This window comes from Leiobunum rupestre, chromosome 10 (genome assembly GCF_980474605.1).
Source record: "Leiobunum rupestre chromosome 10, qqLeiRupe1.1.hap1, whole genome shotgun sequence".
NCBI classification, from domain to species: domain Eukaryota; kingdom Metazoa; phylum Arthropoda; class Arachnida; order Opiliones; family Sclerosomatidae; genus Leiobunum; species Leiobunum rupestre.
Genome location: NC_143393.1, coordinates 56627857 through 56651523, shown reverse-complemented (window position 1 = coordinate 56651523; position 23667 = coordinate 56627857). Strand labels below are relative to the sequence as shown.

General features: G+C 34.4%; 1 protein-coding gene and 1 long non-coding RNA gene across 2 annotated transcripts in view; both read right to left on the bottom strand.

The window, feature by feature from the left end:
• Positions 1–23667, bottom strand: part of LOC149926251 (uncharacterized) — a 385527-nt gene that overhangs the window by 203558 nt on the left and 158302 nt on the right. The window lies entirely within an intron of this gene.
• LOC149926258 (THAP domain-containing protein 2-like) lies at positions 18851–20802 on the bottom strand. The gene is made up of 4 exons (XM_090161928.1): positions 20535–20802; positions 20354–20479; positions 19099–19343; positions 18851–18955 (listed from the first exon to the last, which is right to left on the bottom strand). The coding sequence occupies exons 1-4, from the start codon at positions 20800–20802 to the stop codon at positions 18851–18853; spliced, it is 744 nt and encodes a 247-aa protein (XP_090018054.1).

The window sequence follows — 23667 nt, the reverse complement described above, 5'->3', positions numbered from 1 at the left end:
TCATTATATATTATTCAGCTTTAAATTAAATAAAACTAATTGAAGTAATAATTATTGATTTTAATGAACAAAATACGTGTTATTTTAAACAACAAAAAAAGAACAAAATTGGTTTTAATCAAAAGCAATGGAATACCTACTCTTCTTTTGGTGGAAAAGCTCTTGCTAACAAATTACAAACTGCATCCGCAATTCTGTTCACCCCATTAGCAATTTCACGAAGCAATTGGATTTTTTCTCCTAAAACTGTATAAGGGTGTCAGTGGCCTTCACGTTATGGTCATTTCGTGCTAAATATAAAAGAAACATTTGTATTTTTTTAAGAAAGGCCTATAAAATTTACTTTATTTTGGCCTTTGCTCCTCAGTTAACGTTGACAATCGCTTATTAGTAGAGCTTTTGTCAGTACTTGAAGCCTCTATAAAATGAAAAAAAAAAACATGCTGATAATGAAACCAAAATTAAACTTCCTTACCATTTGCGGTTTGTTCCGGATGGGAATTTATTTCAATAGAACTATTTTCATGTACTGAAAATAAAAACATTTCACCAATAGACCCAACAAAGTTTGTAGATGATGAGGTGCTTGGCTGTTGGTCTAAAAATTGTGATGAGAGTGAAGAGCTATTAGCTAAAGGTATTTGGGGTTGGTTAAACAAGGGAGAGGCTATTGAAATTTCCATTTGTGCGACTGTTAATAGAGGTTCCACTGATTGAATATCAGACACTGAGGAATGATGTGTTACGGGTGATCCTGCTTGTTGAAACTTTCGCGAGAAGTCGCCATTTTTTATTTGTTTCAATTAAATTTGATTAAAGTGTTAAATGTTTAGAGTAATAAATCTTGTATAACGTAGTCAGTAATTTAGTTAATCCACAAAATGTATTTAAAACTTAGTTTAAAATTTTGGTGTATATTTCGCGGTTCCCTAAATAAAATAAAAATATTGGCTTGTTTCCGGTCCGTTCGAGGGGACTAGTAAAATTGTAACTCGCGTGGAGAAGGGGTTTGGGAGGACGGCCGGAGCTTGTTTCCGGCCAATATCCTGCCAGGCCTCTTCTAGAAAATTCATTTCTTTTGTATGATTGTGAGCGAGCCTATAAAAACTCCAGGCTCCAACATTATTCATGTTCTTTTCGTTCATCGCGGGGTCTCGTAAATGACCAAATTTTTAGGCGTCTCCAAAAGAGATTTTAGTTAAGCTCCAAACGAGCAAATCTTGTAAATTTGTAATTGTAAATAAAAGTTGTTGTTCAGTTTTTAACTTCAGCATTTTATTCTCAACAATAAGTAAATTCAGTTCGTTCGCGAATAATTTTAGTCGGTCCTGAGTAGATAGATATTTTAGATTTCTAACGCTTTTTCAGTCGGGTGTTAGGGTTAGTATTCGCCGAAAATAAGCTCTCCCAATTAGGGTTAATGTTAATTTTAATTTTAACCCGAGCTACGTCCCGCAACACTGCTGCGGCGCTTAGCCCACGAGGCCGAGCTTGATTTGGTCTTGATATCTGTAAAAAATGATAGAAGTAACATTTGTGTTTAAGTATAAAGGTAATTGAATACTTACCTGTAACTCGCTATTAACCAGGTTAAAGCTGGCTTCTTCAACTTGGGGGTCCCCGTCAATACAAATTGGGCCAATAAGGACCATCAACCTGCCTTCTATCTCGCTCAAGTCTTTGGGTCGGGGTCTTTTAAAAATTACAATAAAATTTGAATGCTTGACGAATGCCTGTGTGTTTTGGTATATTCGAGGTAGATGTCTTTGGGTAATCGTTTTGTCACCATTGAACAAAGTAATTTTTCATACGAACTTGGGCTAACGTTTAACGCTTCTAAATTTTTAATTTAAACTTGACAATAATTATACAGCTTTCGTAACTCCAACAGATCTTCGGATGAACTCACAAATGACAAAGCGAATACCTTATCGATATGCGCATCAATTACCAAATTGTCTTCTCCGTTCTCATCCGTTAGAATGCCAATCTCTCCGAGGTATTATTTTAAGAAATTTAATTTGTCGGTTTTTGTATACCCTTTATCGTGTATGGCTGTCTTGAATTGGGTCCAAAACTCTAACCATTTACTTCTGTCTCGTTTAAACGTTGGAATTTGTAATCGGGGTAAGGTAGCGTAATCAGGAACTTGTTGCGTGTTTCGAAGATTTGCTGATCTACTATCTTTAATTGCTCTCTGGGCTCTAGTCTGTCCTAATACTACCAAATCTGTGTACAAGTCTGCTTCTTTAATTTTTTTTTCATACTCGCTTAGTGGAACAAATTCTTCTATGCTAAGGTTAAGTTCATCCAAATTGGTTTCTCTAACCTTTAAAAGTTCTTCCAATTCGTTCACATTGTAGGGTTGTTGTTTCACTATCGTTTCGATGCCATTGGTGATACCCATAACAGCTTTTCTTGCCAGTATACGCTTCTATCTAAAATCCCGGGTTTCGAAACCATTTAATGTTTTGTACATTAATTGACTCTGTTATTTTCTCTGTGAACTTTCATTCTTAACGCTGTTTTCTCTGGGCTTATAGACTAAAGTGAGTTAGTCGATATTAGTTAAAACACATAAACATAACACTTTCTTTAAGGAAAAGGACGATACAAATATTTTGAATGTTACACTCTCGCTTCCTTATCTCGTTCTACAACTTCTACTGCGTAAAAAAAACGTTTCCTCTCTCTCTCTAACAAAAAGAAACCTCTCAGACCCAGTAGATCGGGGCTTCCTGCCTATCACAACGGTAACGATTTTAACACCCCGACATTCTGAACTGTGGACCCGAGCTGGGAGTGGTCCGAACGAAAAACATACATAAAAATGGGGTCTTTAAAGGGATAGGAACATACCTTTTCTTTAATGGGAATATTTTTCAATTACAGACTTTGAAGTTACAATAAAATTAAATAAATGAATGCTTTCTAAAATCAATTTCTACATTTATCAAAGCCAGTTATTTCTATTAATTCGCGCTGAAAAATCGGAAACTTGATATTACTTTAAATAAAAGCAAAACCCACGTAACTGTTTGGGAGGCATTTGCTTAAACCTTTTTTTAAGCAGTAGTACAAAGAGAGTTATAATCCGTTGATATACCAATTCATTTTAAAACCTACGTCGTGTTGCGATGGTTTTGCTTACAGCCGACGAAATATCAGTGCACTCTTTTTTGACCGTTTTATGGCCTTTTCAAATGCCAGTATCGCAACCGTTCTAATGATGTCACAACGAAAACGTATAATCAAACTTCTGGGTTGACCTAACGTTTGTAAAGATCTGTCTAGGCTTTCGCGTTTTTAACGTCGACCGCTTAACCTCTTCAATGGACGATTTTACCCTTAAAAAATCCGTATATGTTTCCTCTCTGAATGCGCATCGAATGCTCCCGCGTATGGAACGCCAAATGTGTCACAATTTGCCCAAATCATGCCCGTTAAAAAATTCGGTGCGCAAAATCGCGTTCTCCAATCCGGGCACAGAAAATAGGTTTTTAACCAATCAACTGGGTGAAAATCCGGAACCACTCCTTCTGCGTAGAGTTTGTAAGTTCTCTCCCCACTGGTTAAAAGGGTTTTCCACCGAGATCTTCAGTTTCCCCTTCCCATAAAAACTTGCTGAGGTTAACGGTAATAGTTAGTGTAGGGAGCTGTCGGCTCGCGTGGCATGAAGGGCTTGCCACCACCCTCCTACGTATTGTAACCCGGCCACCTGTTACTTGATCACGCACAAGCAACATTGCTTATGTGGTTGAAGGTGGTGCCTTGGGTATTACCTCTATTTAAAAAAAATGCGTAAAATATTTGCGTGCAAAAATATTTCGGAGAGTTACTTAAAAATACTGAGTCTTTTTAACGCGCAAGGCCTGCAAGCCAATGAAAATTAACTTTACATATCCAAATTTCAATTCAACCAATTAGGTTTGAATTTAACTTAAAGGCGGAGTTTGTAAACGAGCACGCTTTTGGCTTATTTAGGACACGCCCAATTTTTGAAATTAAAATTTTGGCATGTGCACAAGATTTTAACGCGCTAAATTTTCACCCGTTAATAATTTTGACGAGTAAAAAATCTTACATTTTGAAATTCATAACGCGCCAATGCAAATGACCTTCACAGAAGCCCCGCGTGTATGATTAATAACAGCTATTTTTAACAACTGTTTCGAGGAAGTGCTCATACCCTACGTAGTGTGATTAATACACTCGTGGCGAATGCTCAGTCTATTAGGACGCCCTTTTTAAAGGGATCTAAAACGAGATTTTACTCGGAAAATTTGCGGGTTAAATTGAAAAGTGCAAGAGCAGTGGGGTTTAATTAAGACATTTTTTTCGAAATTACCAGGTCAACGATTTTCGCCAGTATATTATAAAATAATTGTCTTACCTATTTCACCATTAATACCGATATCGGAGATGTTAGCTCCGTCCAAATGGTCCTATCTCCACCTCCGACTTCGGTCCGGTGTGGGCTGGCAACTGGGCTTCGGCCCAGGCTAACGGAGAGGGGCCGAGCAAACTGGCCGTCTCGGCGGAGTGAGTAGCCTGCTGTGGGGCTGCGGGCCTCCGTATGAGGGCACAGCGGACCCATCTCCCGGCCTTTTGGGGTTCCACCGGGATATCCGGTGCCAGCTGTGCCGGGTTATGCGGGCTGCCGTGTGCTTGCCGTTCCCCTTTAGGAGCTCTTTCCAATGGGGCTTGGCTCTCTACCTTCCTAGGTAGGGTGAAGGCTGGCGTTGCCAGAGCCTCCGCTCTCATTCCCACTGCTGTGTGCGAAGTGGCGCGTTGGTCGGCCCATTGCTGCACCTTCTGCTGGGTTAAGCGGCTTGCGTCGAGGGTGCGACAAACATAACAAATCCGCTCACAATGATAGGAGCGGTGTCCAACACTGCCCTAAATGGTATGAAATGAAACCCTTATATAAACAATGGTCTGAACAGACACCTTATTAGAAATTCTATATGTTGTAAATATAGTACACAAATGGTGGTTTTCCAAACTCTTTATGGTATCAAATTTATCCCTTAATAAGCAGAATTTTAACTTTCAACGGCAGGTTTAAAAACCATGTAGGTTAAATTCATGGTTTCTATAACAACCCTGTATGTTAGTTTTTACCTTATGATTTGATGAAAGGTATTATCTTAAACCCTTAATTAGCCCGTTAGTAATGAGGGGTTTCTACTTGAACCCTGTCTGGTAGGAAAAGTTTATATATAGACCTTTGTATGGCGGCTAATAATCATCTCAAATCAATTTATCTACAACTTAATTGTTACCCAAAATAAAAAAATGAAAATTAATTTCTTATTGCTTTTGCAACTTCGTTATTATTGTCGTCACATTTCTGGGCATTTAGTATATTTTAGCCTAACATTCTTTCAATAAAAGTTAAAGTTTTGAAAATAATAGCAGAGTATTGACAGTTAAATATCCAATATGCAGGAAATAAACAAGTCATTGCATATTGTAAATTTGACGTTTCAATTACTTTGATTTGATCAACATGAATTTCATAATTATTGCAAAATATTTCATCTCCAGAATAAACTATGACAGGAAATTTCAGCGCTCTTGAAATACCACTTTTTGTTTGCAAAAACAGCTTTCGTAGTTGTTGAACATCTTAGGCATTAATAGCAATGAAAACCAATCTTGAGCGTCTGAGAAAGAAAAAATTAATTCTGTGTACGTTAAAATAACAATTACTCGAAGAAAAATAACAACCATTCTATGGATTTCTAAGGGAATCAATTATAAGTATAACTTTCATAATTATTATTACATTAAATAATATGTAAACTTTAAGAAAAATATAAAAATAAACATAAGAAACGAATGTATGTCCTGCTACCAGGCATTGAACATAAACAAGTAGTTTGGATATCTAACCTGAGTATGGAGTTTACTTTTCATTATAATACGGAATTTAAAGTTTAATCAATTATAAATTCTTAAAATATTTTTAAAATAATTGAACAGATAATTTGAAAGCTATAATTATTATTTTCATCTAATTATCAAAAGGATGCACACATTTAGGTATTAGTTTTAATGTTACCTTCTTGGGTTTCCAAACTCTCTTTGTTTATTTCTTTCAGAATTTCGTCCCTTAAAGTTGCCGCATTTTTTTGACTAGTAATCAAATATTTTCATAGTTTAAATAAAAAACTCTTTCGAACTCTAGGAACAAGTATATAAAAATAATATACATTTAATTAAACTTGTTATTAAGTAGCAAATAAATAGAAAAATATATACCTGTCTGATATCCTTAGGAGCCGGATACTCATTTAGCATTTTTTGCAGATTTGCTTCTCTAATAACTTTTCTTCTATCTGACATTGTCTTGTACATTTTTGTGTCTACAATGAGCCAAACTATTTTATTGCTTTTCATTGCTTAATCCAGCTACGACTTATGAGCCTTAATACTCTCTTCATCTTCCAATGATACATCGAAAACTGCAGGCTAAATGGAGTACAAACTACCTGATCATTTAAGCATTTCTTTAAAACTTAACCAAAAATCTATTTACCTCAACCCTACAACATGGACAAAATAATTTTTTCTGCTGCAGGGAGATTCTTGTGCGTTGATATTCCAAATTTAATTTATTTTTCTCTACTACATATGTTTTACCTATTTTTTTTCGGAAACACTTAAATCTGGTCTTTAATTTATTCCGCCAATGCTCCTATTTTTGACAGTAAATATTTAAAAAGTGGTTTAAAGTGTTTATACACTCCTAATATATATCAGTTTAGAATAGGTGAGTTTAGGTTTGATAAGGACAATAACTGCAATAATGCCTATATCTCTTCGGTTGGATGCTTAAGTTGGCATTAGAGCGGGAATATCCCCTGGCGCCCCCCTTGAATTAAGGCTTGCCCAGGGGCAAACTTTTTCCTTTCTAATTTCTAAAAATTCACATTCAAAAAATTCGATTTTTAACGCTCCTTCTCTATCTTCTAAGTGTAAATGTGGGAGTTCTGAAATTAATTTCAAAGACATAACCTTGAGATGGGGATACCTAGCTTAAATGATTTAAATTCAAAAATAAACTACAATCCAAATCTCTTAAGGCCGACTATTGATTAATTATACTCTTATTACATTAAAAAAATAAAATGAATTAATATATATTGATTTTTCGATGTATACGTGCACAAAAAGTTTTTCAAACGCTTCATAGTTTCAAAAATTCAAAAGCGCGCGCCAGTTGATACTTTCGCCGCGCCATCTCCGGACTAGCTGCGTGTTAGAATTTTATTGACTAACTCGCGTGAGAGGTGTTATTGTTGTGCGCTTAATTTTCTGTTACAAATCAATGGAAAAATCATTGAAATCTTGAGAAATAAATTAAAGCTACACTAACACAGTAAGTTTTTCAATAAACAAATATCTATCAATTAATAATAGCTTTGTGAACAATGTTTTGAGTGAGTTCGATTATTTCTATTTAGATAAATAGCTCATTTGTGTTTACCAAATAATTGAAAATTATTAACGATTGAATCTCAGCTAAATTACTGTTAAAGCATCAAATTGGTATTAAGTGGGGGTTCCGAAGTGTGATTTAATTTGAAGTCGGCCCAACGCCATTTCCGAGTCGGAATTGTATGTATATGAAGTTAGCTCAACGTCGGAAATATGCCTCTGTGAAGTCGGCCCATAGTCATTTCCGAGTCGGCCCAAAGTCATTTAAGAGTAGGACATACATGGGAAGTGAGTCGAATTTTTTAGTCGATCGACTACTTTTTTACTAGGACATTTCAACTTTTTAGAGTGGGGTGGCCCGACAGTTGGCCGACCTTTCTGTTTTAAGAGACTAGCCGACGTCGGCTCGACTCTAAAATGCTACAAGGGAAGTATCTACCTCGAAATCTTCAAGAAATCGCTCTTAAAAGGGATACGTATTAATTTAAATACATATAGAAATAAAAATAATAATAAATTTTCATAATACAATATTATATCAAAACTAATGTAATATGTATAAGTATGACACTGAATGATAAAAATTCGTAAATTTCTTAACCTAGTAGTAACTTTCGCAGCAGTGAGTAGAGACCAATGGGTTTCCAGTTTCGAAGCTTATTATTACGCATTCCTTCCACAACAGTGTTTATAAATTCTCGACATACTTATAGATATTGAGTTACTTATGATCTTAAGCATAACAATTCTTATACTGATGGTAAATCTCCGAAATTGGGCCTTTAATAATAAAATGAACATATACTTTAGTAAGTCGAAGGTTCTGACCATTTTGAAAATCACGTGCACTTGAGCTGAATTATTAAAGTTGGGTTTTGAAACATTCAATTAACTTTCTAAAGAGCTAATGGTGAAATTTTAATTTTCTCCACAGTCTAAAAATCGACAATAATAAAATAGCAAGTTGTGAAAGATTTAAAAGTCATGGTAATTTTTTATTTAATAAAATTGAATAAAGAGACACGATACTTAATGACTGTGATTAAAATTGTGTATTTCCAAAAAATTGAAAAAGAGCCACGGCTCGAAAGCTCGCCGTAATTTTTTTTAGTTTATTCACAGTCATGAAGTATCGTGTCTCTTTTATTCAATTTTATAAAATAGCTCTTCTTTTATATCATAAATATCCAAAATAATTTAACTACCCTTTATTCGACAAATGTAAAATCATAAACCCATACCTGAAGAAAAAAAACTTGTCAACAGAAATCTTTTTAAGAATCCTCAGTTTTTTCCTCCATTAATGATTGGTAGATATCATCTTTTATTTGAATTTTTCGTCTGCTTTCACTAAAGCACAACAACAATAACATGCCATTATCTTCCATTAGATGTTCTAATACTTATGCTAAATAAATGTGGTAAAATTATAAAAATTTTAACGACTTTAGTAATAAGAACCCGCTCGTAAAAGCCAAACTAGTGACTAACCGTTCGTCTCGCCTGACAAGAACGTTATTTGTCCGAACTGACAATACCTCTTTCAATAGTGGGGTTTCATAGTTTACTTGAATGCTTTACCGCCTAAATTCTTTGGGTATACACAAAGGGTGGTTTTACTCAGGTGGTTCACGAAACAAGTGGATCTTTCTTCTTTCCGTTTATTGTGAACGAAATAATTCAAGGACGCTCTTATTGAGAAAAATGCAGGTCAGTAGGCTAAAACCAAGCAACTTTAATTTTGTTTCCTGTGTTTGCTTTTTTCTTCGAGAAAAAAGGCGGGAAAATTTCAAAATAATGTTTTTACGGAATCTTAATAATATTAGATAAATTGGTACCAATAAACGCTTAAGTGTATAATGGATATTATAGATGATATGGCCGCCTCTGCAGGATTATTCAGCTTTGATTAATGTCCTTTTTACTCAAAGAAGTTTACGACGCTGTTAACCCATATGCAAAACAAGCATTCGCAAGATAAAAACTGTCATATTATATGTGGTTTAGTTAAATGTGGAAGGTCTTCTAAGAAGATCAGCTCCTATCAACGAAATGTTAGGTACAAATATAAAACCTATTGAAGTGTGATGAATGGAGACGTTCTTAACCCGCCTGGTGTTTCGCAACTAAATGAAAATAGCATAGATAATGAAAATGCTGACGAATCTCAAGTAATCTATGAAGAAGGTGAAACTAGGAATAAAAGACATTTGAAACCTCCGGATATTCCTTAAATTAACGTTAGCATTTCATAGCAGAATATGCCACTCAAATGGCACTACTCTACGAACTAAAACATCAATTTAGATGAGCTATGAGCAGGGTTGGCAAGTTTTAAACAAAAGGTTTAAAACAAGTGTTTAAAACACGTTTAAAACAATTATTTTAAACAAACACCAATTTGTTTTAAACGTTTTAAACTATCTGTTTTAAACATGTTTTTTTAAGGTAAATTTTCATTGTTTTTTGTAAGATTTTCGTTATTCAATATGAGGGAAAACGTAGAAAAAACCATTCCAAGGCTTTAAGAAAGGTAAATTGTATTTATAACGGGTAGTTTGATTTAAAGATTCTCTGAAAAGAGCGACTGAAAAGGCTCGATATGATTTCATAAATTTCATACCAGTGCAAAAATCCTACAAGCGCATTGAATTTTGTCTTTTTGTTTAAATAGAATTTATATAGCTGCCAATATACATCTATTTGGGACACTACCTATGCACGAGATAAAAGTAGGGTTGCTGTTTAGTCGGGTTGTGCCGGGTTTTAAGTAACAAGAAACACGGCCGGTCTGGACAGATCGGGCTAAAACCGACTAGGCGGCACTCCAAGATAAAAATCAAGGGATTTCGGTCCCCTTTCTCGATTTTTTAGAAATTTTATGACGTGATGGAAGTTTTAAGATTATAGAGGTACCTAAAATCTTATTTTATGTAACATTGTTTATTTGTGATGATTTATGACTGCAGACGTGCACATTTCAATAAACCAAAACTAAAAACAATGTGTGGATATTTTCCCTTTTCTTAGTTCTGTGCGACCAAAAATTTCAGGATGATAACTATATTAAAAACCCTACTACGGGTTAGGTAGTATTTGCATGGGGCATCGAAAACCCTAAGGCCGTCAATGGTTGGTCAACAACGCTTAGCGAAATTCTTGGCTCGTTTAAATAAGCGTGTACTCATTGGTTCTTCTCCCTGTGAGTTTATTTATAATACCATAAGTGGCATAATTACCCTAAGTGTGCCAATAGGAGCCTTTCCCACAGAAAATCTTCCATTTGAGCTTGTTCTAAACAGACCAAAGAACCGTAGAACTCGCGAAATCCGTTCAAGTACTCTATATGGTATTTTTAATGCTCGCGCCGCAGACGCCGCTTCGCAAACACATTACGTAAATTTCGTCACTGGAAAATGACGTCATTTACGTCAATTTCGTTAAACAAGGTATCATGGAAAAATTCATCTTATTGACACACTTAGGGTAATTATGCCACTTATGATAATACGTATAATGATACGTAATATTTCTTTAAATGAGTTTACTCGTGATTCATAAGTATAATGATTAGTTTAAAACGTGTTTTAAACATAGTTTTTTATTGTTTATTATGTGTTTTTTATTGTTCGCTTTAAAAACAGTTTAAAACAATGAATCTTGTTTAAAACAATAAAAAACATTGTTTTTGTTCTTTTTAAAAAAAAACAAGGATTTTGCCAACCCTGGCTATGAGGCACAGTGGAAAACATTTCAGGGATTCTACTAATCTGTTAAGATTATAAGTCTGTTATGATAAATCTAATATATATCTATCATGCGAAGCGTTATGTTTGGTATTTCCCATTTGAAAAAACAAAACACAACTGGAGAAGGAAGCGTTTACAAAAGTTTTTGTAGTGTCTAAATTACAAGAATATTTAAAGGAAAGTTAACTGTACCTAATGACCACCCTTCAACTGTTGGTTACAATAATAGCAAATAATGCATGGTCCTGTGTGGTGTTCAAAAATGACTATAAATAAGTACAGAAATATGTTACAATGTCAGGAGTAGGCGTCGTTAGCAAATTAAGAATAACAAGAATGTCCAAGAACCATCAAACCACCCTGTCTGTCCTACATTGGGAAGCTGAATTTTTTTGCTATCCCTGTACAACATGGGTATACCTATAAGCAGCAGAAACCTCAAAAACTAGCAAACTGGGTGCGTTGTTAATAAATTAGTAGAAACAATTGTAAGATGAAACCCTGGACGATACTTTTTAAGAAAAGGCTATAAGAATGACACACCCGTAACAAATTTTACAGCGATATACTGAACTCTCTCAATGACATAAGTACTTGCTTGGCGATATGGATCCCATTCAGATGAGTTATATTCATCATGATAGCACACTAAAGTAGTGTAGGCGATGAATTAGGTTTGATCCGGCATTCGTATAGGCGCCTCCGTAGAACCAAAATGAGAGCCAGTGAACTTTATTGTTATGTTTTGAATACCCCTGAGGAGAGATAAGCTCACTGATATACATGAAAGTGGCAGTACGTATATTGTCAATAATACCTTGCTGATAAACTGGATTGCCACTTTATGGTAATGTGCCATTAGAGTTTTCATGTGCATGGCAATTCAGCTCTGAATATATCAGCATAAAGTTAGCTGGTTAAAATATATTTCCGATCAATATAATTGGACTCTTCTTCAGTTGCTACCACTTTTCCTAAGAAAGCAACAGTCATTTTCTAGCAGATCAACAGCTAGGCTAAATCTTCAAATTAATGTGCAAATTAATCATAAATTGAGTGCAACTGAGAACAGATATGGTATATGACAATCTACAGTGGTATACGCAAGAATCCTTCAAAGGTACGAGTAACTTTTCTTTGACAGTAGTTTATTTTTTAGTTTTAATTTTTTTGCGAGCACTACTATACCCAAATTGTATCTTTAATTATATCTTTACAATTAAGGGGTTTTTAAACTTACTTTACTTAGTGTCAGCGGCGGCGATCGGAAAACATTTCTGTGGGGGCACGAGCAATTAATTTTTTATCCAAAAATCCATATAATTGAAACTTAAGCAAGAAAATTTACAGCTCGAAATTTTTCTTACTAGATATATATTTTTTAAAGTGTTCTTTCTAATATCTCATCCGTCCATGAATACATTGATAACAAAAGTTAAGTCGATATCTTTAGAAAAATATCTGTGTACATGGATAGATAATTAAGCCTTTCTTGACCATATACATTACGAAGGTATTTTAGGTAAAAGAGGGTACACGACGGAGCGATTTTTTGTTTAGACGAATCTATCGAAATCAATTTTACTAGAAATACATATCATAACAGTAGTTTATTTTTTAGTTTTAATTTTTTGCGAGCACTACTATACCCAAATTGTATCTTTAATTATATCTTTACAATTAAGGGGTTTTTAAACTTACTTTACTTAGTGTCAGCGGCGGCGATCGGAAAACATTTCTGTGGGGGCACGAGCAATTAATTTTTTATCCAAAAATCCATATAATTGAAACTTAAGCAAGAAAATTTACAGCTCGAAATTTTTCTTACTAGATATATATTTTTTAAAGTGTTCTTTCTAATATCTCATCCGTCCATGAATACATTGATAACAAAAGTTAAGTCGATATCTTTAGAAAAATATCTGTGTACATGGATAGATAATTAAGCCTTTCTTGACCATATACATTACGAAGGTATTTTAGGTAAAAGAGGGTACACGACGGAGCGATTTTTTGTTTAGACGAATCTATCGAAATCAATTTTACTAGAAATACATATCATGTATTTCTGATTTTACGGTTATATCATCTTGATGCTACTCGCATCTGCAATCTCAAAATTACTTCTGTAAAAAGACTGAATTCGGACCTAAATAAAGGCAGTGAGATTATAAGTTTTTCAATGATTGCTATTTTTCTCAATTTTACTTCTATGGGGGCTCTGCCCCAGTTTGTTTTTCCCTGTGGGGGCTCAAGCCCCAGAGCCCCCACGGGATCGCCGTCGCTGCTTAGTTTACCTACGTACATTCGTTTTCGTAAAGTTGTAAGTTCTGATGTAATGGATGTACAGGCGTAGTACCGAAGGAATGCATGTAAATTGATAGATAAGAACTCAGTCGTGGAAATAAGTAAATAACCACTCATTTGTTCATTGTTATCGGTACATAAAAAAGGATCAACACACTCTGATTTTAGTAATTTTTAAGTCATAATAAGTTACAATTATTTAGTTGCGTACCCATTTTAACCATAAATGCCCCACTTGCTTAAAAAAAATTAAATAACCCAAGTGGACGGATTTGAAAACATTGTGGTGGGGGATCTCCAAATGGTTGGCTATACTACCTCCCCAAAAATCCTGGCGCCGCTACTGCGCGCGTATCGTGCTATTAACCCTTGAAAGTCAGGGCTTGCATTTAAATTCTATAAACTATAATAAGTGTTCATAATACGAATAATTTTAATTTCAGGGAAATAGATTTTAGCGTCGGCTTATTCAGGTAATTAAGAAAGGGTCGTCTCTAAAGAAAAAAATATTTATGGAATTTTTACCACACAAGAGGCTTTTTTTAGCAATCGCATTACTTTGAGATGGCTATCACCCAATAGTGTTCGTTTTTCAGGGGTTCTTCATTTAAACTGAAATTGTTTTCTCGAAAACTATCCATTTAAGTGTATCCAAGTTTCTAATACATGTTTGTAGTGTGAGAATGCTTATTTATGCACTGAAGTTGTTGTAATCTAAAAAGAGCTACTTCATATATTAAATTTTAATCAATAACCACATTTATTTAAACTCCCATAAACTTTCTATAATCCCTGTTGGTAGAGTCGGTTGCCCTAACGAGAATTTTAAATCATTATCAATTTTAGAACGGATAGAATCTTGATAAATGTTTTTGGTCAGTCGAATTTTTTAATAAACAATTTCCGTAAGGGTTTACCCTGCCCATTTTTGTTAAATTTATAGGAATAATGTTACAAACCTAAACAATTGAGTTTTGTTAATACAAAAGACTTGAATTTTCATTTAAAAAATATGAGGTTAGAGTTAAAATCACTTTTAGGACAAAAAATGTACACTTTATGGACAAAAAATTAAACTTTTAGGGTCAGATTACTTTTAGGACAAAATATACTAGAGTCAGATAAAAACGTTTAGAGGGAAATACGTAGCTTCAATCATTTTTATTTAAGACAAAAATTAATGATTATCTAGAAAAATATCACATTTAAATAAAAATATCGCAAAAATTACTTCTACAAAAAGCAGCAATGGAAATTTATATCACTTTCAATTTCTTAGTCTTCCTATGAGCGCGTTGCCGAAAGCTTTTTTTTCGCATTATCTTCTTTTCTTCTATCGCTTTATCAATTTTCTTACCCTTTCTTCAGACCTGGCCCTTGCTCCCTTTACAAAACTGAAAAGTGTTTAATATATATAATTCCATCATTTATTTCAACAAATTTTTGTGAAGATTTTTCTATAGCATAGCTTTGTTAATCTAAAATCCACTTTCGACATTTGCATTGCCATGAAAGAGTATCAAAATTATTTTGGATACAGTCTAAAGGTTTTTGAACTTTGATTCGAATATTGAGTCTACTTAAAATGCATCAAGCTTAGCTTCTTCTTTGAATTCTTTTTCCCGTGGTAACTACTGCAAAATCTCTACACGGCATTCTTATTTCTAATTCTCGACGTTCACTGAGACTTTTAGGTTTGGTTAGTTGAGACGATGCCCCGAAATCAATGTCTACAGGGTGACCATTCTTCATGAATATTAAAATTTGCCTTCATTTCAATGCTTTCCTATAACCCAGCAAACACAAAAACGTCCTTTGGACATCCGATAGACGTCACACTCGGATCTTGCCTTCGTCCGTAGGACATCCCAAAATCCGGGGTTGACGTCGGTTGGACGTTAAAGGACGTCCAACGGCAATTACGGCGGTCGTCCCCTGGATGTCTTTCTATAAAACCTAGAGATGTCTTTAGGCCTTTAATTTGGTTCAATCATGGCTCAATAGGGATGAAACTAGGACGTTCATTGGATATCGTATTCTGAACAAATAATTTAAAGAGCCAAACTTGATATTAAAATTTTATTCAAAACATTAAAATACAAGATAATGGAAAAAATCCAGCAACAAGTGTACAATTTGATTGTAATAACACGAACTCTGCATACAAATTGAAATTTAAATTTATTATATAAGGTTATTAATTTTTTACGATAGGTTTTCGAAAGTTGGAAACTTAAGTATTAGCAGTTAACATATAAATTACAAAACTTTTTATATAACAAAATAAATTTTGAACTTAACTATTAAAAAATTAAATAACCTTCCTTATACAAATGTAAAAAAACAATAAAATTAATTTTCAAATCAGAAGCAAAATAAAACTAAGCCATTTAATACTATTCCTTAAAAAAATTAAGACTATCGGATGAAAAATGTATTCTAGAAATTGCTGTTTCTCGAAGCTTATTTTTAATATCTATCCAAATCTTACTTTTGGAATTACAATTTAACTATATAAAATATCACAGTATGAAATAAAGCTTTAGGCGAACCGTTCAGTGAGAGTAATGAATAATAAACTTAAAAAGTTAAATTGAAACATGTACAGGTCCAAAATGAACTTTAAAAACAGCGAACCTTCCTTCCTTAACTTTCGGAGAATACACTGCAAAGTTTACTTTTGGAAATACAAATTCACTAAACTATTCACGGAACACATTTGAGCTATAAGTCCACCATTCAGTGAGAGTGAAGATGAATATTCAATAAAGGTAACGAGTCAAAATAGACTTTGATCAAACATATTTTCTTCCTTCCACTGTAAAAGACACATTAAAAAAATCGAATTAAAATCATCAAAAAAATCAAACAGTTTTTTAATAAAATACTTACTCTTATGATATATTATCAGCGATACTAGAGATTACTATGTTATAATCTTTAACGTTTGTGTAGATTATGGACTTTATGGTGACCGATTCCAAACTATCGAGTAATGGCGTCGTACAAAAGAAACTACAAACTGGGCTACCAGATATTTTAAAAGGACTTTAGCGCGGCCAACTTAGATCAGCTTTTTCGCAGTAATTGGCTGTGATTGTAGAAATAATTCATCAAATGAAAATAATGGAAATAAAATTTAAGAAAATAATAATATAAAAAAATATAAAAATTAAGAACAGATAGTAATAATTAACACGTAATTTCATTAATTCACGTTAAATAAACTCGTAAATTTAAATAATAATATAAATAATAAAATTAATATTTTGTGGTTCATTAATCATTATTAGCTCAAATACAAATACAGGTGAAACAAATTAAAATTAATTGCTGATAAACGCGCCTCTAGATAGCATTGATGGACGAAACATTTCGGACGAATAGTGGAGATCTATGCGACGTCGATTGGGACGTTCGTTATTTGTCCCGTAGGACGAATTTTGGACGGGACCAAGCTGGGCTCTATGGACCATGTTGGGACGTACCAGGGACGATTTGTGTTTGCTGGGAATTTAACAATATTTCCTATATTTTCGTTTAATTAGATATTATTTTGTAGCTCGCACGGTTTTTTTCTTAGAATTTCCGCGTGCCCCGTTTGATTTCAGAAACACAGTTGGCATTATTTAATATAATATTGCACTTTATTTCAAAATCAACTAGTACGATTTTCGACCCAAACAAGAGACCCCTGTGGTACGTTCAGGGGCCCTATTCTGAGACGATCGGTAGATCTTTGTTTCGCTGAGGGGGATTATAAAATGTTCTTTAACCGAACGAAACGGGCTTTCCCTGTCGGTGAGAGCCTGTACCGAACATTTGGACCGCAATAAAGGAAGTTCATTTTACCATGATGACCGATTTGATTAGACGTGAAACTTTACGATTAGCTAAGATTGTGCGAATGCGTTTGAGCTTGAGGAATTAAGGTTCAAAAGGCCTTTTAGAATTAAAAAATACCAAGCCTTTGTTCTTTGTGATAGGCTTGAGGATATTCTCTCGACTCGAAATTCTTTAGGAATTCCCCCAACTATTAAAGTTAGTTCACTCTAGACACTAAGGTAACATTAAATTTTAAAATTAAGATTTTGATAGCTTTGCCATTTTACGCAGTAAGTTTCTATCAATTAGCGATAGGCCGAAACTTATTCCTTGCTCTAAGTTAGTCAACGGTTAGAAGCGTAAGTTAAGCCATTTAAGTAAAATTTTCACAAGATTTTCCAAAGAAGCATATATTTCAAGGATAATTGGAGCAATAGATGGAACCAAAATAGCGATTGTTGCTCCATCAGTCAACGATGAATATTTTAGAGAGTACTTTTACGTTAATAGTTAAGGGATTCACGCCCTAAAGGTTCAGATTGTAAGATTATTTATAAATTTATCAACTCAAAGATTGGCTTAAATCTAAATGATAAGTTTTAAATAATAAACAAAATCAATTTAGATTTTTCGAGGGGCTAACCACTTCTTTAAATTTTGTACACCGGATTACGCTTAGATTAGCACTGCCAAAGGCAGGGACTTCAAAGATTACGCGTAGTCCCATTAGTACAGTCAAAGGTACGGCTCTGTACACCGATTACGCGGAGTGATCAGCCCCTCGAGATTTTTGATGCCAAAATGCAAATAGTAAATTGTAACGCCAAGTTTCCTAGGTCAGTGCATAATTCGCATGTTTTAAAATGTCAGAAATTTTAGGAATTATATAACATATTATAGTTGGAAATTCGCGATTTTAAGCACTCGTATTTCCATTTCATTAAAAGTCGGTATAGATTAACATTTTGAAATTGGCCCAACGGTGAGCTTCTGCCGACGTTGGCCCGACTCGTATCTGCTACAGGGGCCGACGGATGCATATGTTGGGATAACTATTATATCAAAAAGAAATGCAACGTTCACCCATCAACTAAACCGATAGTCAGGCAATATGGGCCGTAACATTGAAAACGCTACCGTGCCGACTTATATTGCAGAAAGTCGGCCATTATGACATTCAACCTGGTCGCCCCAACTGTACGCCGACAACAGGGTCAACCCTTTTAAAGGTCAATGATCCGAAGATTTTGTTATGCTGGGGTTGATTTAATTAAAAAAATAATAATATACATTTTCACAAATTATCTTAGGAAATGGGCATGTATTTCGAATTTCTAGTCTGCGTAGACGTGTGCAACTAGCAGCATGCAAACACGGGTAAGCTACAGTTCTGGGAAGGTTTCTGGGGCAAATGTAACACATTTCCTGGTTTATGTAGGCCTTTGTTTGAAGCATATCCTTTAAAAACCACACATAATATAACAATTATTTTTTACATCAATATTTGGAAGTTCATCCTCTTGTTATACAGCACCAATAGCTTGCACTCTAGCATCTTCATCAACGTGGTGATCCTGTTGTTCATTCTCGACACCCACTGCACCATCAGCCACTGGTTCAATGATGTCCTTTAAAATACAGCAGCACCATTAGCATTTTGCTCTGTCTTCATTCTCTTGCGAAACAGCACGATGAACCATTGGATTTACAATATCAGGAAGTTCTTGATGATGAGCGCGCTGGTTTGGTTGTACTCGTTCGAGCTTCAAACCTCCATATGGGTGCTGGAGCACTCTGAAATATTTTGTATCTGGAGCATTTTTTGCTTGTGGTTGTTGGAAACCAGCAGCGACCTGTCGAAAACCAGCCCTGCCCCGGGTTGAGGAAGTCCAGGAGCGTGTGCTACTCCTCCAGATCTATTTTGTTCTAAAACTCCATCTGGATTTATGCAGTTTCTGGTAATTGCCAGAAACCGTTTCACAGTTATTTCATTGTTAAGAAGTTGAGCAGAAATGTCTTAAATTCGTCTACAAATATAACATTATAATAAAATTGGCATCCTATACAACTAAAGTTATAATTTAATATAAATACCTGTTGTTTTCCTTGTGTTGCCCATTGAAACCAAACTGAATTTAAGCCCTCTAGTTGCTTATTAATGATCACGTTTATTTGAGTCTTCCAGTAATTTCAGATGGTCTAGATAAAAAGTTTATAATTGATAAATTAAATTAAAGCTATATACTTTCATTCACCAAGAACTTGCTTTCTGATAGCTTTATTTAATTAGGCATACATAGAGCGGCTGTACATAGAGGACAGTATGCCGGCTTTCATAAATATTAGAAAACCTTACAATAAAATTCCCTGAATTTCAGATGTACTACATTCCATTCCTCCTTATTTGGTTCAAAGGCAAGAGAAGAAGAACCATCATCAGGTTCATAACATTTCTTGCAGCTCCACCAACCGTATACACAGCCTGCAATGTCCTGATTGAACCCTTCTAAATATAGCCTAATTTAAAAAAAAAACTAATTAATGCATTAAAACTAATTATTTAAACCTTTATATAATGGAACCAACAACCCTTAATTGACGCTTCTGGAAAGTAACGTTTCAAGGTATTTTGTAGACCAATTTCATAGTCCTTCATCATTAAGTTTGGTCTAGGCTGGGAAATATTCTGAGAAATATAACTGAAGGGTCATTATAAGCGTATTGCGTTTTGTTTTGCATTAGAGCATAAACTGCAGCAAAACCCTAAATAATTCAATCTGTTTTTAAAATTTTTAAACCACCAAATTAAAGATAAGAGCATTAGCTTTGGTAATTAGGGTGGCGGAGTGGTTCGCAGCAATAGGAGCCGGGTTCGATACCAGTTTTCCCAAAAGCCTAGAGCGTTTGGTAATGGTCGAATATTATAGGGTTCCGTTGGTCAAGAATTGTATTTGAGTCCGAGTTTTCGTCGGGGAGCGGACATTTGATGCGAGTTTTCCAAAGTCGTTAATTGACGGCGGGCCTACCGGCTTCGACGACGTCAGTCCGACTGTATTTGGCTTCGTGGCTTATCACTTCCACTGAATACAGTCTCTTGGGATGATGTAATTGCTTTAGGAAACTCGTCTCTAATACTGCAACATTTGATGGCCCTGGCATGGATATTGCTGCACTCGCAGAATTTGATTTGTCACTGGCTTCAGTTACTTTTTTTTAATTGTGTAGGACCAATCACATTTGGTACCGCAGCTCGTTTAAGGGATATTTCTTTCCCTTCAGAATTGTAATTATAGCAGTCATCAGAAAAATGACAAGAACACACTCCTAAATTTGAGACCAGAACCCAATCCAATTTTCTAATCCATTGCAGTCTAATTTCTGGATCTTTAGGAAAAACGTGAAATCGAACTCCTTTTCCTTTGGTATTTATGCGGGTATTGTCGCAGTTATAAACTGCACATACATTAGCAGGCATAATTATAGTAAATGTGGTTTTTTAAGTATGATCTGAAACATGTGTGAAGTTTAAAATCTGAATGTAGCAGTATTGACCTAAATTGGTCTTACCAAATAAGTAAATCAGCTTCTAATATCTCCAGGTTTTGAAGAATGGAATATATACTTTCAGATTTCAAAAAAAAATAACATAGCAATTTCCGAGGAAATCTAAATGTCCGTAAACAACGATTACTCGATTAGGCCTTAGCGAACTGTAGAACACAGTAGCTGTCTCCTGTCTGCTACACTGCTTTCGAAATCGATAATGAAACGCGAACCGTTATTGGCTATTGAGATTGGAGCTAAAACGCGATGTTATTGGCTGCCACTGCGGAATCGGTAAAAGCGCAGAATACAATCTGGGTGCATCGAAATCACAAAGGCCCGTTTTTCTAAAAGTTTTAATTTAATTAAAAATCGTGTTTATTTTTTTGGTAATTTAAGTATATTTTTTGGACTTATTTTTGGAATAAGAATCAATAAAATATAGGTTATTTACGCTTTTTATTATCCCTTTAAAGGTATAAGCGAAAAAACAAATCGCCAGTTGAAAAAAAAATCGAAAATTGATATAAAAAATGAAGCGGGAATTGTTTATTCGATTCCATGTAATTGTGATAATATTTTTGTTGGACTAACCAAACGTAGGTATAAAAAACGTGAGGCTGAACACAAAAACGATATAAAGAAACAAAACCTATTAAATGGGCTAGCTACCAATTTAAGCAAAAACAATGATCATACAATTGAATGGGATAGTGCGGAAATATTAAAAAGGAATCAAATTGGCATAAATGAAATTTTAAAGAATCTGTGTTAATTATAAAATTGGGAAAACTAAACCAAGATAACGGTCCGTTAGACATAAAACCCTAGGGAGATTTTAAAGTGGCAAAAAAACGGAAGAAATAATTTGTCACCGGATAAGAGTTGTGGTTGATATTTGGTTGTAATTTTAAATTTAATTTTATTTTCATTGTAAATATTACAAATACACCTTTTTAATCAGTCATGAAGTATCGTGTCTCTTTTATACAATTTTACTAAATACTAAATTCGCCATGACTTTTAAATCCTTCATAATCGAAGTATAGATAATTTGACCAATAGTAAAGAAAGTTAATACGTAATAACAGAATGACTTGGTTCTCTGTACAAAAACACGAAAATATTCTATATTATTTTGAGAGACAGAGGCCTTAGACACAACTTATTCTTGTTCGTTGTAAGAAACATAACAACTATAAACATAAGCAAAAATTGTAACTGAACTTATTACAGATATATTGCACAATCCAGTAGTATATCAGCACAAGGCCCACTAGCGTCTAAAATATGATGAAACTTAATTATACTATTTGCCTTGTTTATGTTATCCGAATTTCGGTGGTTAAAGTTTGTGTCTATTTAACCCGACTTTTGGTAGTTAATAGCTATTTCCCACCGAAATTGGGGGTTAATATGAACAGGCTATTTGCCACTGTATATCGGGGTTAAATAGCAGCGGCCTATACTATTTCCAAGGATGATAATATACTACTGAGTCCGATGGCAAGTCCAAGTCGGCGGCTTTAATTTAAGGTTCGGTAAGTCAATTAAAACAACAGGAAGTGTCATGCTTACGGTTATTTAACTGTAAAAGTGAGCCAGGATAAAGAAATTTCAAATATCGGAAAATAAAGTATTGTACAATCTGCCAGTTCATAGCTTATAAAAATCAAAACTTATCAATTTCTAAAGCAAGCAGGAGGGCGGGAAACCCTTTAAATATATTGGAAAACTTTTCACTTCATTTCGGCTTTATGACTCTAGCACAAGTCCTCCATTGTAACATTCACACTTCAGGGCCGAAGCCAGGCTATAGATGTCGGAGGGGCGAGTAGTATTCAGTGCGGTCTTTTTTAATTTATTTCGAGGAACGCTAGGTCGGGCAAAAAAGATCCTAGTACGGGCGCCACCCGTACCCCCCCTTGGCTACGGGCCGGTCACACTTTCCGATTATCCCTTTCAACCTTTGGCGATCCCTTACCAATTTTCTAATAATGAAATAAATTAGAATTTAATATGTATTATTTGTAAACGTCTACCCTTTATATTTTAAATATGTATTTTCAAACTAAAAAATTAATCGTTAATTTCTTGGTTATAACAAGTGAGCCTTAAGAAGATATTTTTTAACTTATCAGGTGTGACCTGTATTTACTTAAAAACTCTTAGACTTGATTTTCATTCTCGTGAATTGTTACGTCATGCGATGAGCTGGCAATTGAACTTTCAAGGCTTCTTGAAGACTTAGAGTTCGATTTATTTTCCCTGATCAATATTCTTAGTTCTGCCATAAGTTAAGTTCTTTCTGTAAAAGATGTATAGTTCACCTTAGAAGAACTTTATTGTTCATAATAGTTTCAATACAAACCTTTTTATTCCCGAAGTTTTTTTTTAACACGTTTATACTTTTCGTTTCGGTTGCGGTAATTTGTAGACAACTCCTCATTCCTCCTATCGATTGGATTAGGTTGATCTAATATTTGGCTCATTAGCTATTTTTGTTGTTTATGTAATAAATATTGCATCTATTGGCCAAAAATATGGTTTACATTTGATTAAACCATTTCAATTATATCTGAGCAAACTCACAGCACTTGGAGGAATAACAATTCTTTAAGAATTATCGTCCTAAGGAACATTTTCTCTAAGCCGATTCAAGGGGCCCTGCATTAAAGAAGTTGTTTTTATCTTAATTTCCTCATTTTTTCCTTCATAATAATGATAATGTTAATAGTAAAACAGCATAATAATATAATAATAAATGAACGCTTACCAGAACCAAGAAAGAAACCAG

Coding starts and splice junctions, on each gene's coding strand:
- LOC149926258 (XM_090161928.1), bottom strand. CDS start 20,802: ATGCCTGCTAATGTATGTGCAGTTTATAACTGCGACAATACCCGCATA. Junction 19,344..20,353: donor GACTGACGTCGTCGAAGCCG/GTAGGCCCGCCG, acceptor GACGAATTTAAG/ACATTTCTGCTCAACTTCTT. Junction 18,956..19,098: donor GCTCCAGCACCCATATGGAG/GTTTGAAGCTCG, acceptor TGTATTTTAAAG/GACATCATTGAACCAGTGGC.